The sequence below is a fragment of the Gekko japonicus genome, unplaced genomic scaffold, assembly GCF_001447785.1.
Source record: "Gekko japonicus isolate JY-2015 unplaced genomic scaffold, Gekko_japonicus_V1.1 scaffold1478, whole genome shotgun sequence".
Taxonomy (NCBI): Eukaryota; Metazoa; Chordata; class Lepidosauria; order Squamata; family Gekkonidae; genus Gekko; species Gekko japonicus.
The window spans coordinates 74,566-87,203 of NW_015174885.1; the positions used below are offsets into that span (position 1 = coordinate 74,566).

A 12,638-nucleotide genomic window follows, 5' to 3' on the forward strand; every position below is an offset into this window, starting at 1 on the left:
AATCATTATTAGTTAGATATTCATCTCTGGCTTTTCTCCCTCATGCGGACCCAAACCAATTTAAAACATAATTCTTCCCTTTTCCACTTTATTCCCTTAACAACCCTGTGAGGTAGCTAAAGCTGAGAGAGGGTGACTGACCCAAGGTCACCCAAGTGAGCTTCCAAGATAGAATGGGGATTCGAACCTGGGTCTCCCACATCCTAGTCCAACACTGATGGCTACAAATACATCAGCTGTCATGCTAGAAATCCTTCGGCTTTGCCTCTCAGTCTTAACATTTAGTACTTCCAAAGCACTCCAAATGTAACACTACCTCACAACAGCCCTGAGAGGCAGGCCAACATTACTACATCCATATTGCAGAGATGGACTGAAAGGCAACCTAGAGAGAGCTGAGAGCTGAGATCTGGACCAGGGACCTCAGGATCTCAGCGCAGCCGCTCCACTACCAGTGCCACTCCAAACAGAGTTCCACCCTTCTTAGTTGGCTGAATGGGCATGAAAGGGTATAACTCGCTTCTCCTTCAGTATAAGGCAGGGGTGTCAAACATAAGGCCCGGGGGCCAGAACCAGCCCTTCCAGGGCTGTTATGCAGCCTGCAAGAAACTAGTGCAAAGGAGGGTACAAGAGACTGTTCATGGGGGAGTGGGTGGAGCCACCCCAATTGTGGCTTCAGCGTGGCAGAACAACCTCATCTGTAGCAGTCAAGCAGCGTGGGAACATCTGCCCAGTGCTGCACCACTGGCTCTGCAGTCCGCCCATATGGGTTTTCCTTTGCACACACACCCAGCCTATGGGGTCTTGCAGTGAGGATACACCAACTCAGAGCTTATGGCACACATGGCTTTGGCCCGGCCCGACAAAATGACATTTATGTCAGATCCGGCCCTCATAACAAATGAGTTCAGCACCTCTGGTATATTTTTTTTTAAAATTTACATTGCATTTATATACCGCCCATGACCCCTAGTGGGTCTCAGAGCGGTTTACAGTGTACTGCTACTGGTATAGTAGCAGTAGTTAACCTACCTAGTTAACCTACCTAGGGCCACAGCTTATTAGGGGAGGGACTTCCCCTAATTGTTGGCGGCGCGTTCTATCTTCTTTCCGGCGGGCTGCGGGGGGGGGGGTATGCTGGCGTCCTCAGCTGACCAGCACCACCTCAGACAGCTCGATGTTTTTCCTTCGTGCGCGCCCGCCCTCCGGCTGCAGCTTCCGGCTTGCATCCTTCCGGCTCCTGCCGTGCTGCGCTGTCCTGCGCTCGCACCACCGTGGCTCCGCCTTCGTCAGGTCTGGTCAGGAACTCCGCTGCCGCCATTGTTGTTGCCGCTACCGTCTCCGTCGCCGCTGCCAACACTCCTGGCCCGGAACCAGGAGGTGGGTGCCCCCTGCTACCTAGGGAAGGTACCCATTTATCTACTTGTATTTTTTAACCTTTCGAACCGCTGGGTTGGCGGGAGCTGGGACGGGGGCCGGGAGCTCACTCCGGCCGCGGTGGGGATTCGAACAGCCGTTGAGGCTGTTTGCTACAGATGTTACTAGCAGGCGTTGTACTGCCTGCGCCACCGCTCCCCCATGTAGTCATCTGTTCATATGCACTTGTCTGTTCTCTGCTGTGGCACTTTATAAATATACGAGTGGGGAGTTGGGATCTCCCCGACTTAGCTTCCTTCCCTCTTCCCCCTTCTCTGTCAATGTTCCCCCCTCTCGTTCTGCCCCCACCCCTTATTTAACAATCTTCCTTCGCCCCTTCTAGGTCAATCTTCCCCCACCTTCTCTGGCAATCCTCGCACCCCCTCACAAGCGGCATTGTCTGGAAAGTTCTCTGTGTGCGCGCAGAGGGACTGAACCCCTCCCAAAAATGTATTTTTAAAAAGTTAACGATTTTTCTGCAAACCTGAGGGTGCCCCAAGTTTGGAGAAAAATCTCCTTTCCTTCCGTGTGGGCCAGATCAGTGGATTTAGATATCCACAGATGGACCCACACTTGAGAAACAGATGAATTTTATCTTATTTATTTATTCGATGTTTATCCCACCCTCCTTGCGTAGCAGGCTCAGGGCGGCTTACAATAGGTTAAAATACGTTGTCTTTGTTCAACTAAAACCCTCACAGAACTCTGATTTCCTCTCAGAAGTGAACCACAGCACTACCAAACCAATGCTTTCTTCGACTCCCACATTCCTTGATGTCACCGTGGGCCCTTTTTTTTTTTACCATTACAGCCGAGTCACTCAGCTTCCTGGCTGATACTGGCGCACTAATATCACAGGGTGTGACAGAAGACGCCAAGCGCTACCGAGTGCTTTAGGGCAAGGGGAAGCATTTAATTCTACATTTCAAGCGCAATGTTTTGTTAACTTCAACAGCGACCCCACATTGCAACCCAAATGTCTACACGGAGGAAAGGGAAGAAAGGTAACAGAGACAAATGCAGTGGCTGACCCAGTGAATTAGGCTGAAAGCTTCATAGGGAAAAATAGTCAAGAGGAAAGACCTGGAGAAATAATGACGGCATTGCCTCAAAGCAGAAAAGAGTCACAACAGGGCCCTTTTAAGAGAGGAGACAACACTTCAGGTAAGCAGTGTGGGGCCACTTATCATCCCCGCGGCCATAACTCCTGAGGAACAGTTGTCATCAGGGGTCATTTCCTGCAGGAGCGCACAGGAGCAGAGCTCCGGCAGTAAAGAGCCCAGGGGGCGGGCACATGCGACAAGCCCCACCCCCTGCTCCCAGCAGCTCCAGGCCATGAGCAAGAAGCCTCTTTCTTTCCCTCTTTCCTTCCTTCTTTCTTTTTCTTTCCTTCTCTCCTTCTTTCCCTTTCCCTCATTTCCTTCTCTCCCTCTTTCTTTCCCTCTTTCCTTCTCTTTCTTTCCCTCTTTCCTTCTCTTTTTTCCCTCCCTTCCTCCTTCCTTCCTGCACAGATCTGCATGTCCCCCGCCCCAGCTAGAAATCCAAAACAGTCCAGTGGCACCTTTAAGGCCAAGGTTTATTCAGGTACAAGCTCTCCCTCCTCTGCGCGTCAGCTCTGCTGTTGTCCCCCCCCCCCCCCAATAGCTAGCAATCCAAAACAGTCCAGTAGAGCCTGAGCAGTGGGTGTTGCCTTCTGACACACTTCCGGTGATGTCAGGGGGTGTGCCATATGCAAATAAGTTATACTAATGTGCTCCTGCGCCTCTTTTTCTACGAAATGACCCCTGGTTGTCGTAGAGCAGTATCATGAAAGTGTCTATGCAGAATGCTTTTATACACAACAAATGCATGCTTACGATTATGTTTACCATACTGAGATGTGCCAGGACTAGGAAACCATTTTCCACAGTGGGACACATTTGCTGCCTCAGAATGATTGGAAAAAGCTGAGGGTGTAATAACTGCTTGGGGAAGCAACTGAGATGGCAGAAGCGCAAACAAGTGTCAAAGACACCTGCTACTCACAGTATTGACCCTTATTGCCACAGGACAGGCACGACTATTTTGTAATTTTAACCGCTTTTTTTGTTGCTGAAATGTTTTAATGTTTTTTTTTACATTTGCCACCTTGGATCTGGTAGAAAGGCAGCATTAAAATGTTTTGAACAGAGTAGGAAGGCAAGAGTTTCCAACCACAGTAGCTCAACGGCCAAGGACGTACCGAAGGTGTCTATAAATTCCTTCTTCCTACTGACTGGCAAATCCCTCAGCCAATCAAGGCCACCCAAGAGCGGCTTGCCTGCTGCTGAGGCAACGGCCCCACCTCTTCCCCTGCCCCTAGGAGCCATCTTGTAACCAACCCAAAAGGTGGGATGTGATAGCGTTCTCCTCTGAGCGTCGCTGTCCCTGCTCCCCTACGCTGAACGGAAGCTCACAAACACGGTGATGTCAAATCGCACCTTCTTGCATTATGAGGTGTTACCAAGGCAACTGCAGCAGTACATTTTTCTTCACAGCAAGTTGTCCCTGTGGAGGTCTCTCCCCCAAGTAATTCTTGCAGGAAGGGGCAAAACAAATGAAGGTGCTCCTTTGAGGGGAATATCGGTCCCCAGAGGAGCTGCGTGGTAATCTGGGGACTACGGTAGGTGGATTTCCCTGAGGACCCTGCCTCCGAAGACAGGGGCTACCCCAAGATCTGCCACTAACTAAAACCCCACTTGCAGACTTCCTGTAAAGAGCAAAACCCAGCTGTAAGCATCACTCATGGGCCGGGGGGGGGGGGGGTTGATGGAGAGAAGAAATTACATTACAAAATCCGGCACGTTGCAAAACTGGAACACTTTCACCCTCTCTTTAAGATGTAAGAAGTCAGAGGTAGGAGCCACACCCCTCCGAAACCAGATTTCCCTAGAAATGGGGGTGGGGAGGAGATTTTACTTATTATTTGAATGAAATACAGATTAATTCACATAATTGCCATCAGGTGTGCCAACACAGGTGGGCAGCCCCACATGCCCTCCTGCAGTGACATGTGCAGTTGAGAAAACAGGTACAGACAAATGGCAGGGGAGGTGCGTAGGGGGGCCCCCTCAGTGGGCCCCACCACATGTCCTGGGCCCCAGCAGTTGCCCCACCTCGGGGTATGCTGGTGCCGGCCCTGCCTCCATGTTCAGAAGCAGCGTACCTCCAAAAACAAGCTACAGAGAGAAGATGCTAGAGTGACGGCCTTCCTTCTTGATCTGCGTATTCCCCCAAATCATCTGCTGCGTATTCCCCGAAATCAGCAACAGGAAGAGAGGGGCCCCTAGCAAATCCAGCATGTTACTTTTTATCTATTTATTTACTTACTAATATTTATAGTCTGCCTTTCTAACAGAGACTGAAGGCAGATTACCACGTGTAAATCGATGTAATCAGTGGAATGAGATCTGATGAGCAATGTTCTAGGACTAGGATTATTTTGTACATCAGTATTTGCATCTCTCTACTTCCTACATGAAGTGGGATGCCTACGCAGGAACCGTGTGTTCTGAAAACCAGGTTGAAGTAATCCCTGTCATCACCATCAGTAGAGCAGTACTAATACCTTCCCAGGTTTTGACAACAACAATTTGGACAACTAAAGCTGAAACAACCTTTTGAGTTGCAGAAAAGTAACGGACCCTTTATTGCTCGTTGAGTTCCGTTAGAACGTTTATGTATTCAGTAGCTCCCCTGCACCCAGCTCATCCAGAAACATCACCTTTTCACAATGTAATGGAAAGCCAGCTCACGCGTGCAATTCCATCCCAATGGGAAGTGGTGGCAGACACCCCCCCACCCGGAAGTTCAGATGTATCCCAGGGCATCTGGTAAGAGTTCCTTATCAAATGCTGCCCCCTTATCAAATGCTGCCCCCCACAGTCTCCAGAACAGAACCTTAACATTAATATTAAAACTGCAAGAGGGAAACCATGCATTATTCAAATAAAAGCCATCAGTTTTTCTTAGTACTGGGTTATTAATCAGTGGTTGTATATGTATCACTCAATCGACACACATGTGGACAAACAGGGGGGGAAAGTTGTGTCTGCATGTGTGGGGAGGAGAGAGAGAGGATTTTAGGATGATCCAGACATTCAGTCATGATGACATTCTCATGCCCACTTACAAAGGTGATATCCTTAATCCACTCTGAGATTGGAGAGACTAATTGAAGAGAAGAAGAAGAGATTGGATTTTTACCCCACCCTTCATTACCCAAAGGTGTCTCAGAGCGGCTTACAAACTCCTTTCCCTTCCCCTCCCCACAACAGACACCCTGTGAGGTAAGTGGGGCTGAGAGAGCTCTTGACAGGAACTGCTCTTTTTCAAGGACAGCTCTGACAGAACTATGGCTTGCCCAAGGTCATCCAGCCAGGTGCAAGTGGAGGGAATCAAACCCGGTTCTCCCAGATTAGAGTCCGCGCACTTAACCACTACACCAAACTGGTTGACTATTACAACCATTCCAGGGTATCCCCTATTTCTTATTGATTTGTATTCTCTGTCATGCTTCAACAGATTTCATCCCAACATACTGTGGGATTTTATGGTCTACGCATCCCTCCTCCCCATACTGAGAGGAGGAGGAGGAGGAGGAGATTGGATTTATACCCCACCCTTCACTACCTGAAGGAGTCTCAGAACAGTTTACAATCCCTTTCCCTTCCCCTTCCCACAACAGACACTCTGTGAGGTAGGTGGGGCTGAGAGAGCTCACTTGAGAACTGCCCTTGAGAGAACAGCTCTGAAGGAACTTATGACTGACCCTAGGTCACACCAGCAGGTGCATGTGGAGGAGTGGGGAATCAAACACGGTTCTCCCAGATTAGCATACACGCTCATGACCACTACACCAAACTGAGCTGGACCGTGACGGAGTATCTTCTTGACTATGGGGTATTGAGGATGGACCATATCCTCAGCATGACCCTTCCCCCTACTAATAGTGGAGTCAGTCTCTGGAATGCATAACCCCTCCAGGTCCGTAGCCAGAAAATTTTTATGTGGGGGAGTGTGAATGAGTACAGTGGTGACCAGCCCATCATCATTCATTAACTTTATTCTTTATTTATTTATACTTTATTAGTTATTTACCAATTTTCTACTTGAGACCAGGGGTCATTTCCCGCAGGAGCGCACAGGAGCGGAGCTCCAGCAGTAAAGAGCCCAGGGGGCGGGCACATGCATCAAGCCCCACCCCCTGTTTCCAGCAGCCCTCAGTCAGAGCAAGAAGCAGCCACGTAAGTTGCAGAGCCCTCCCCCCCCCGGTCCCCCGGTCCAAAACAGTCCAGTGGCACCTTTAAGACCAAGTTTTATTCAGGTACAAGCTCTCCCTCCTCTGCGAGGGCAGATCTGCATGTCCCCTGTGGCACAGTCTACAGCCCTGTTCTGTATGAGCTTTATAAAAATGGCCTCCCAAGTCCCAAGCAACTGTTTTACATAGTTTGCAGGATTAAAGATGCATGAGAGCCTTCTTCCAGTTACTGAGACCTGAAACTGTAAATTCAACCTTCTTTTCTCTGTAGATCACGGACTCAAGACTTCTAACGGTGCCCTGTGAATGAGATTCCTGTGGGTTAGCACATATTAGGTACATTCAGACAGGCCGTTTAGTCCGCTTTTGGCCCGCCTCAGAAACGGATTTTATCTGCGTGATCACACAGTCAACATCTGCCTCCCGTCCCCAGCCGTCGCTTTCCGGCTCAAAACCGCTTTAACCCGGAGTATTTTGATACCAGGTCCCCAAGTGGTGTTTTCCTGATTCTCTGGTTCCAACTGCACTTTTCTGACGTCTGATCGCTCCTGCGGTCTCGAGCCACTTCTGGTTTAAACCCCCTCTCTGCTCGAAAGCTGCCTGAGGCGTCCGCTTTTTGCCCACTATTTTTTTTTAAAGCTTTGGCGGTGTGCGCATAGGCGGAGCTCCGCCACCGCGTTATTAAAAACAATGTTTAAACGGTGCCTAGTTTTAGCCGTTATATGAGTTTGGGATCTCACGGAGGCCATTTTCGGGGTGAATGTTTAAAGGGAAGTGTTCCTTTAAAGTTTAAAGGGAAGTGTTACAGCAGTCGGGTTGAAGTGGAAATCGCTGTTCTGCGCATGCGCAAAAATTTTAGTTCTACAGATGGCTGCCTGTGCGCATGCCCAAACTGAGAGAGAGAGAAACAACACTGATGCACGCTCCCGCGTGTGGATGGCAGGGAGCAATGTTGCTGCGCAGCGATCCGCAGCGAAGAGGTGAGTGTGATCGCGATTCTCCAGGTTAAAAAAAACCGCATCAGGGCCGGAGCAATTTAAACTGCTCCCAGCACGCCATCTGACCGCACCCATTGGCAAAAAGAAGACTTGTGCTCACTTACCTCTGGACCTAAATTCCTTATTATTTGTCCCCTGTTCTGTCAAAAAAATAATTTCCCCGGCAATAAGAGTTCTACAGGACTATTGTGAAACGCTGTCCTGTTCTCTCTGTCTTTTTCTTTACTTTCTTCAGAGTCTGCTACAACACCTTTTTTGTCCCTTCATCTTTGCTTTACTCCAGTGTGATTTCACTCCCCCCCCCCTTACAGGCTTTTAAAATCAGGACTCTTCAGCCCTGCTAACTGCTAATTCTGTTCTAGCCAACTGCATACAGAATTCACCCTTGGAAAATTTATGACAGGATTCACACTTAACCTCAATCCCTTCCTTTTTTACATAGAAAATTTACACCTGAAAGACTGTGATAGATTTCACACCAACCCCTAATGCTGATTGGAGGGGCAGGACAAATGATTGATGGGGCACCACACCCTTTTTTGCACACCGTGGCTAGGGGCCTGAACCTCCCCGGAAGCAAATCCCCCCTACACCTTCACCCGTTAACTGCAGCTGATGTTCAACCAGAATGCGAAGCAGCCTGTACTAGGACAAAACAAAATTCTCATACCCCGAAGTCATACGTGACAGTGTACGTGCTTCTTTTCCCAGTTTCCCGACAAACCGAACATGCTTTGCTGGGTAGGTCATAGGGTTGCCAACTCTGGGCCAGGAAACTACTGGAGATTTTGGGGGTGGAGCCTAGGGAGAGCAGGTTTTGTGAAGCGACCTCGGTGGGGTGTAACACCAAATGAAACCACCTTCCAGAGCAGCCATTTGCTCCAGGGGGTTACTGATCTTCATTGCCTGGAGATCAGCTGCAATTCCAGGTGATCTCCAGGGGTCACCTGGAGGCTGGCAACCCTAGACGGTCATTAATTAAATGATTACAAATGTTAATACCTAATAATGGTTCACTTGAGCAATGTTACTAAGATGATGTCAATGCAATACCGTACACATTTTCAGAACAGAGAAATCCCACACCGGAGCACGTACTTAGAATTGCAACTTCAGATTCTATTTTCTTCTCACTTCTTTGCATGTGTCTTCCCTTATGCAAAAATGCTACATTTAAACAGAAGGCTCTCCCCTCGTTATTTGGGGACTTCGTTATGCTTACAAGAAACAAAGCGGACAAATATCATTAGCACTACCCACACTCGTATACACTCCAAAACCAGATTTTAAAGAACACTGCACATTACAAAAGCTTCCGGGCTTTAAAAATCAAGTACTCAGCAATTCTTATTCAGTGGTTATTGAAAAAGACGTAAACATGGCCTGCTAGGCAAATGAGAGCTGCGTACCCTCTGCAGGCTGGATTATACAGCCTTGGAATCCAGTGACACCAGTACTGGAGACTGTACAAAACTGGTGTATATTGTCCTAACGTTGTTTTAATGGTTTTCAATGTATTATTATTATTATTGTTGTTGTTGTTGTTGTTATTGTTATTATTATGTTGATGTGATGCCATAAGGCCTAAGTTTTGACTGTGATCTGCCCAGAGACTGTTTGCGGGCAGGGCGAAATATAAATGTGAATGGATGAATAAATAAATAAATAAATAAAATTGCACACACCTGCCCCAACTGTAGCACTGGAGCTTGGAAAGCACTGGTTTTTTGTAAGCAGGTGAGTATTCCCTGGACTTACTGAGCCTTCTATACAGCTAGATGTGGGAAACCTATTTGAATATGGATACGTACAAGGCAACAAACACCCAAAAGGGCGGCTTGATACATTTTTGCTCCAAGAGTTTTCCCCATTTCACCTCTTTTTAAAGCATCACGTGCCACTTTTATCAGCCGTCGGAATGGAGAGAGAGTCCCATCAAACAGAATTATCGTTCAATAAATAATATTTCAATACGATATGCTTAATAACAGTACAATAAAAGGCATCTCATACGGTTCCCAGCTTCTGATGTTATCCTGTGAACCCAAGTAAGTAAAAAAGAGAGAAAGAAAGACTGTCCCCATTCTTTTGGAGTTCGGGTTTAAGGATTAAAGCTCTGCTCCGTATCTGGGCGGTCTATACAAGCTGCATTCTTAGCATTTAAAGACTCCTCGATCTCGATGGTACGTTAAAAAAAAAAAGACGTTTCAATATCTTATTTCACAAAGCGGGGCTGGTTGATCAACCCCCTTCCGTGGACTTCTTACTCACCTGGCGATTTCATGTAATATTGCTCAATATCAGACATGTCCGTATTCAGGGCACATTCCAGATAGCTGATGATAACTTTTCTACTGAAGTAGTACCTCATACCCATTAGAAAGATGGGTAAACAGCAGGACACCACCAAGGACTTGGTCACAACAAAGCATATGACTATGGAGATAAGGAAGAAAAATAAACGATACCTGTCAGAAAAGAGAATCGAGTGTTGGTTTCGGAATACAAACCCATAAGTCACAACATTTATACAGTTTTAAATATCAGCAAGACTCATTTGTACAATAGGTGACTATTAATTCTTTTTCCGCATGCAGGTTATTTAATTTTAAAACAGTTATTTATTTATTAAAACATATTATCTTGCCTTTCCTCGAGGTTCAAGGTGGCTTACAAGAATAGTTAAAAACATTTTCCGTTCAAACCAGGAATAAAATAACCCCCCGAACGTTCCCCTCCTCCCCACCGTAAAAGATGGCTGCCAAGTCAAACCCCCCCCCCAAAAAAAGCCCTGGCAAACAGGCGGGGCTTGCAGCACCTCTTGAATATCTCCAAGGAGCCCCCCACACACACACACACTTCTTCCAGATCCAGAGCCACGATGGAAAACGCCCGGGCTCTGGTCAAAGCCAGCCGGGACCCCCTTAGTGATGAAACAGCCAACAAGATGGCTGACTGATGGCTGTAGCTGGTGCACAGGGATGTAAAGAAGGTCCTTCAAAACGTGCTTCATTCATTTAAGCTCTTTCCAGATCCAATTAACTATTAAAAAAAATAAATCAGATTCCCTGCATCATCTCAACAGACATCAATATTCACAGTGATTCCATGTGCTATTTTTATTCACATGAGAATCCAGCGTACAGAGTTGGAGCGGGTGGTTCACTCGCCCAAGACATTGCACAATCAAGTTCAGAAAAGAGACTTGCATTTTACTAACTGGAGTTATCAGTCTTTCAGTAGAGAAGGCGAGGTTTTAGTTCAAGCCCAAGTGAGCTCTTACTAGGGTTCCCAAATGGTGCCGGGGGGTGGGGAATCCCCCACTTTGACGGCCCAATTTTCGACGCGACGAAAATCGGGCCCGGGGGAAACCCCACCCCCGTGTGCGCGTCACCCGGAAATGACGTCGCACGCTGGGGCCGTGGCCCCGCCCCCAGCGTGCGACGTCACTTCCGGGTGACGCGCACGCACACACCAGCCGGGAGCCCCCCGCTCCAGGCCGTTTTTTTGGCAACCCTAGCTCTTACTTCCTCTGGCAATATCCTGCCACGCCGACTTCCCTCTCCCAACACTGGCGAATGTTATCACATCCGCCTGACATATCTTTCTATCACCCCTTTTAATAGCAAACATGATCAAATCAGTGTAAAAGGGTCATCTGCCACACACACAGCGTAAGCTAGCATGGTACAGTATTTAGAGCGTCAGACTAGGCCTTGGGGACCCGGGTTTGAACCCCATGGGGGCTTGCTGGGTGACCTTGGGGCAATCACGCGCTCTCACCCAAACCTACATCACAGGGGTGTTGTGAGAATAAAATGTGGGAGAGGAGGGCTGTGTAAGCTGGTTTGGGTTTACAATGGGGGAGAAAGGTGGAGTATAAATGAAGGAAAAGCGTTATTTTTTAAAAAAAAATTCACCGAAGACTCTCAGAATATGGAGGAAAATATTATTTCGTAAATTAAAAAAGACCCTCCCATCAAGGACCTGCCCCCACTTTGACGGCCCAATTTTCGACGCGACGAAAATCGGGCCCGGGGGAAACCCCACCCCCGTGTGCGCGTCACCCGGAAATGACGTCGCACGCTGGGGCCGTGGCCCCGCCCCCAGCGTGCGACGTCACTTCCGGGTGACGCGCACGCACACACCAGCCGGGAGCCCCCCGCTCCAGGCCGTTTTTTTGGCAACCCTAGCTCTTACTTCCTCTGGCAATATCCTGCCACGCCGACTTCCCTCTCCCAACACTGGCGAATGTTATCACATCCGCCTGACATATCTTTCTATCACCCCTTTTAATAGCAAACATGATCAAATCAGTGTAAAAGGGTCATCTGCCACACACACAGCGTAAGCTAGCATGGTACAGTATTTAGAGCGTCAGACTAGGCCTTGGGGACCCGGGTTTGAACCCCATGGGGGCTTGCTGGGTGACCTTGGGGCAATCACGCGCTCTCACCCAAACCTACATCACAGGGGTGTTGTGAGAATAAAATGTGGGAGAGGAGGGCTGTGTAAGCTGGTTTGGGTTTACAATGGGGGAGAAAGGTGGAGTATAAATGAAGGAAAAGCGTTATTTTTTAAAAAAAAATTCACCGAAGACTCTCAGAATATGGAGGAAAATATTATTTCGTAAATTAAAAAAGACCCTCCCATCAAGGACCTGAGGATGCTCACATCCTCCCAGGACACGTTTAACGTTCAGAGCGGTTGCATATTATTTAATTTAGGGGAGGGGCCATGGCTCAGTGGAAGAGCCTCTGCTTGGTATGCAGAAGGTTCCAGGTTCAATTCCCGGCATCCCCAGTAAGGATCAGGTTGTAGCCGCAATGCTCCCTCTAAGCTGTGGAGTCTTGTGAGCAAAAATTCTACTCCGTGACCTACTGGCATTAAAACTGTGAGCGAGGGATTTGGCCCTGCGTCACTTAGTCTGCTCTGGAGCTCTCCTT

General features: G+C 48.1%; 1 protein-coding gene across 1 annotated transcript in view; it reads right to left on the reverse strand.

Annotated features, from left to right (window-relative positions):
- The window catches only part of NAT8L (N-acetyltransferase 8-like (GCN5-related, putative)), a 46,051-nt gene extending 35,845 nt beyond the window's left edge, over positions 1–10,206 (reverse strand). Inside the window, exons 1-2 of the mRNA XM_015424915.1 lie at positions 10,161–10,206; positions 9,964–10,128 (exon numbers count right to left, since the gene is read on the reverse strand). Coding sequence (XP_015280401.1) covers positions 9,964–10,128; positions 10,161–10,206 — 211 coding nt within the window. The remainder of the gene's footprint in view (positions 1–9,963; positions 10,129–10,160) is intronic.
- Between the last annotated feature and the right edge of the window lie 2,432 nt (positions 10,207–12,638).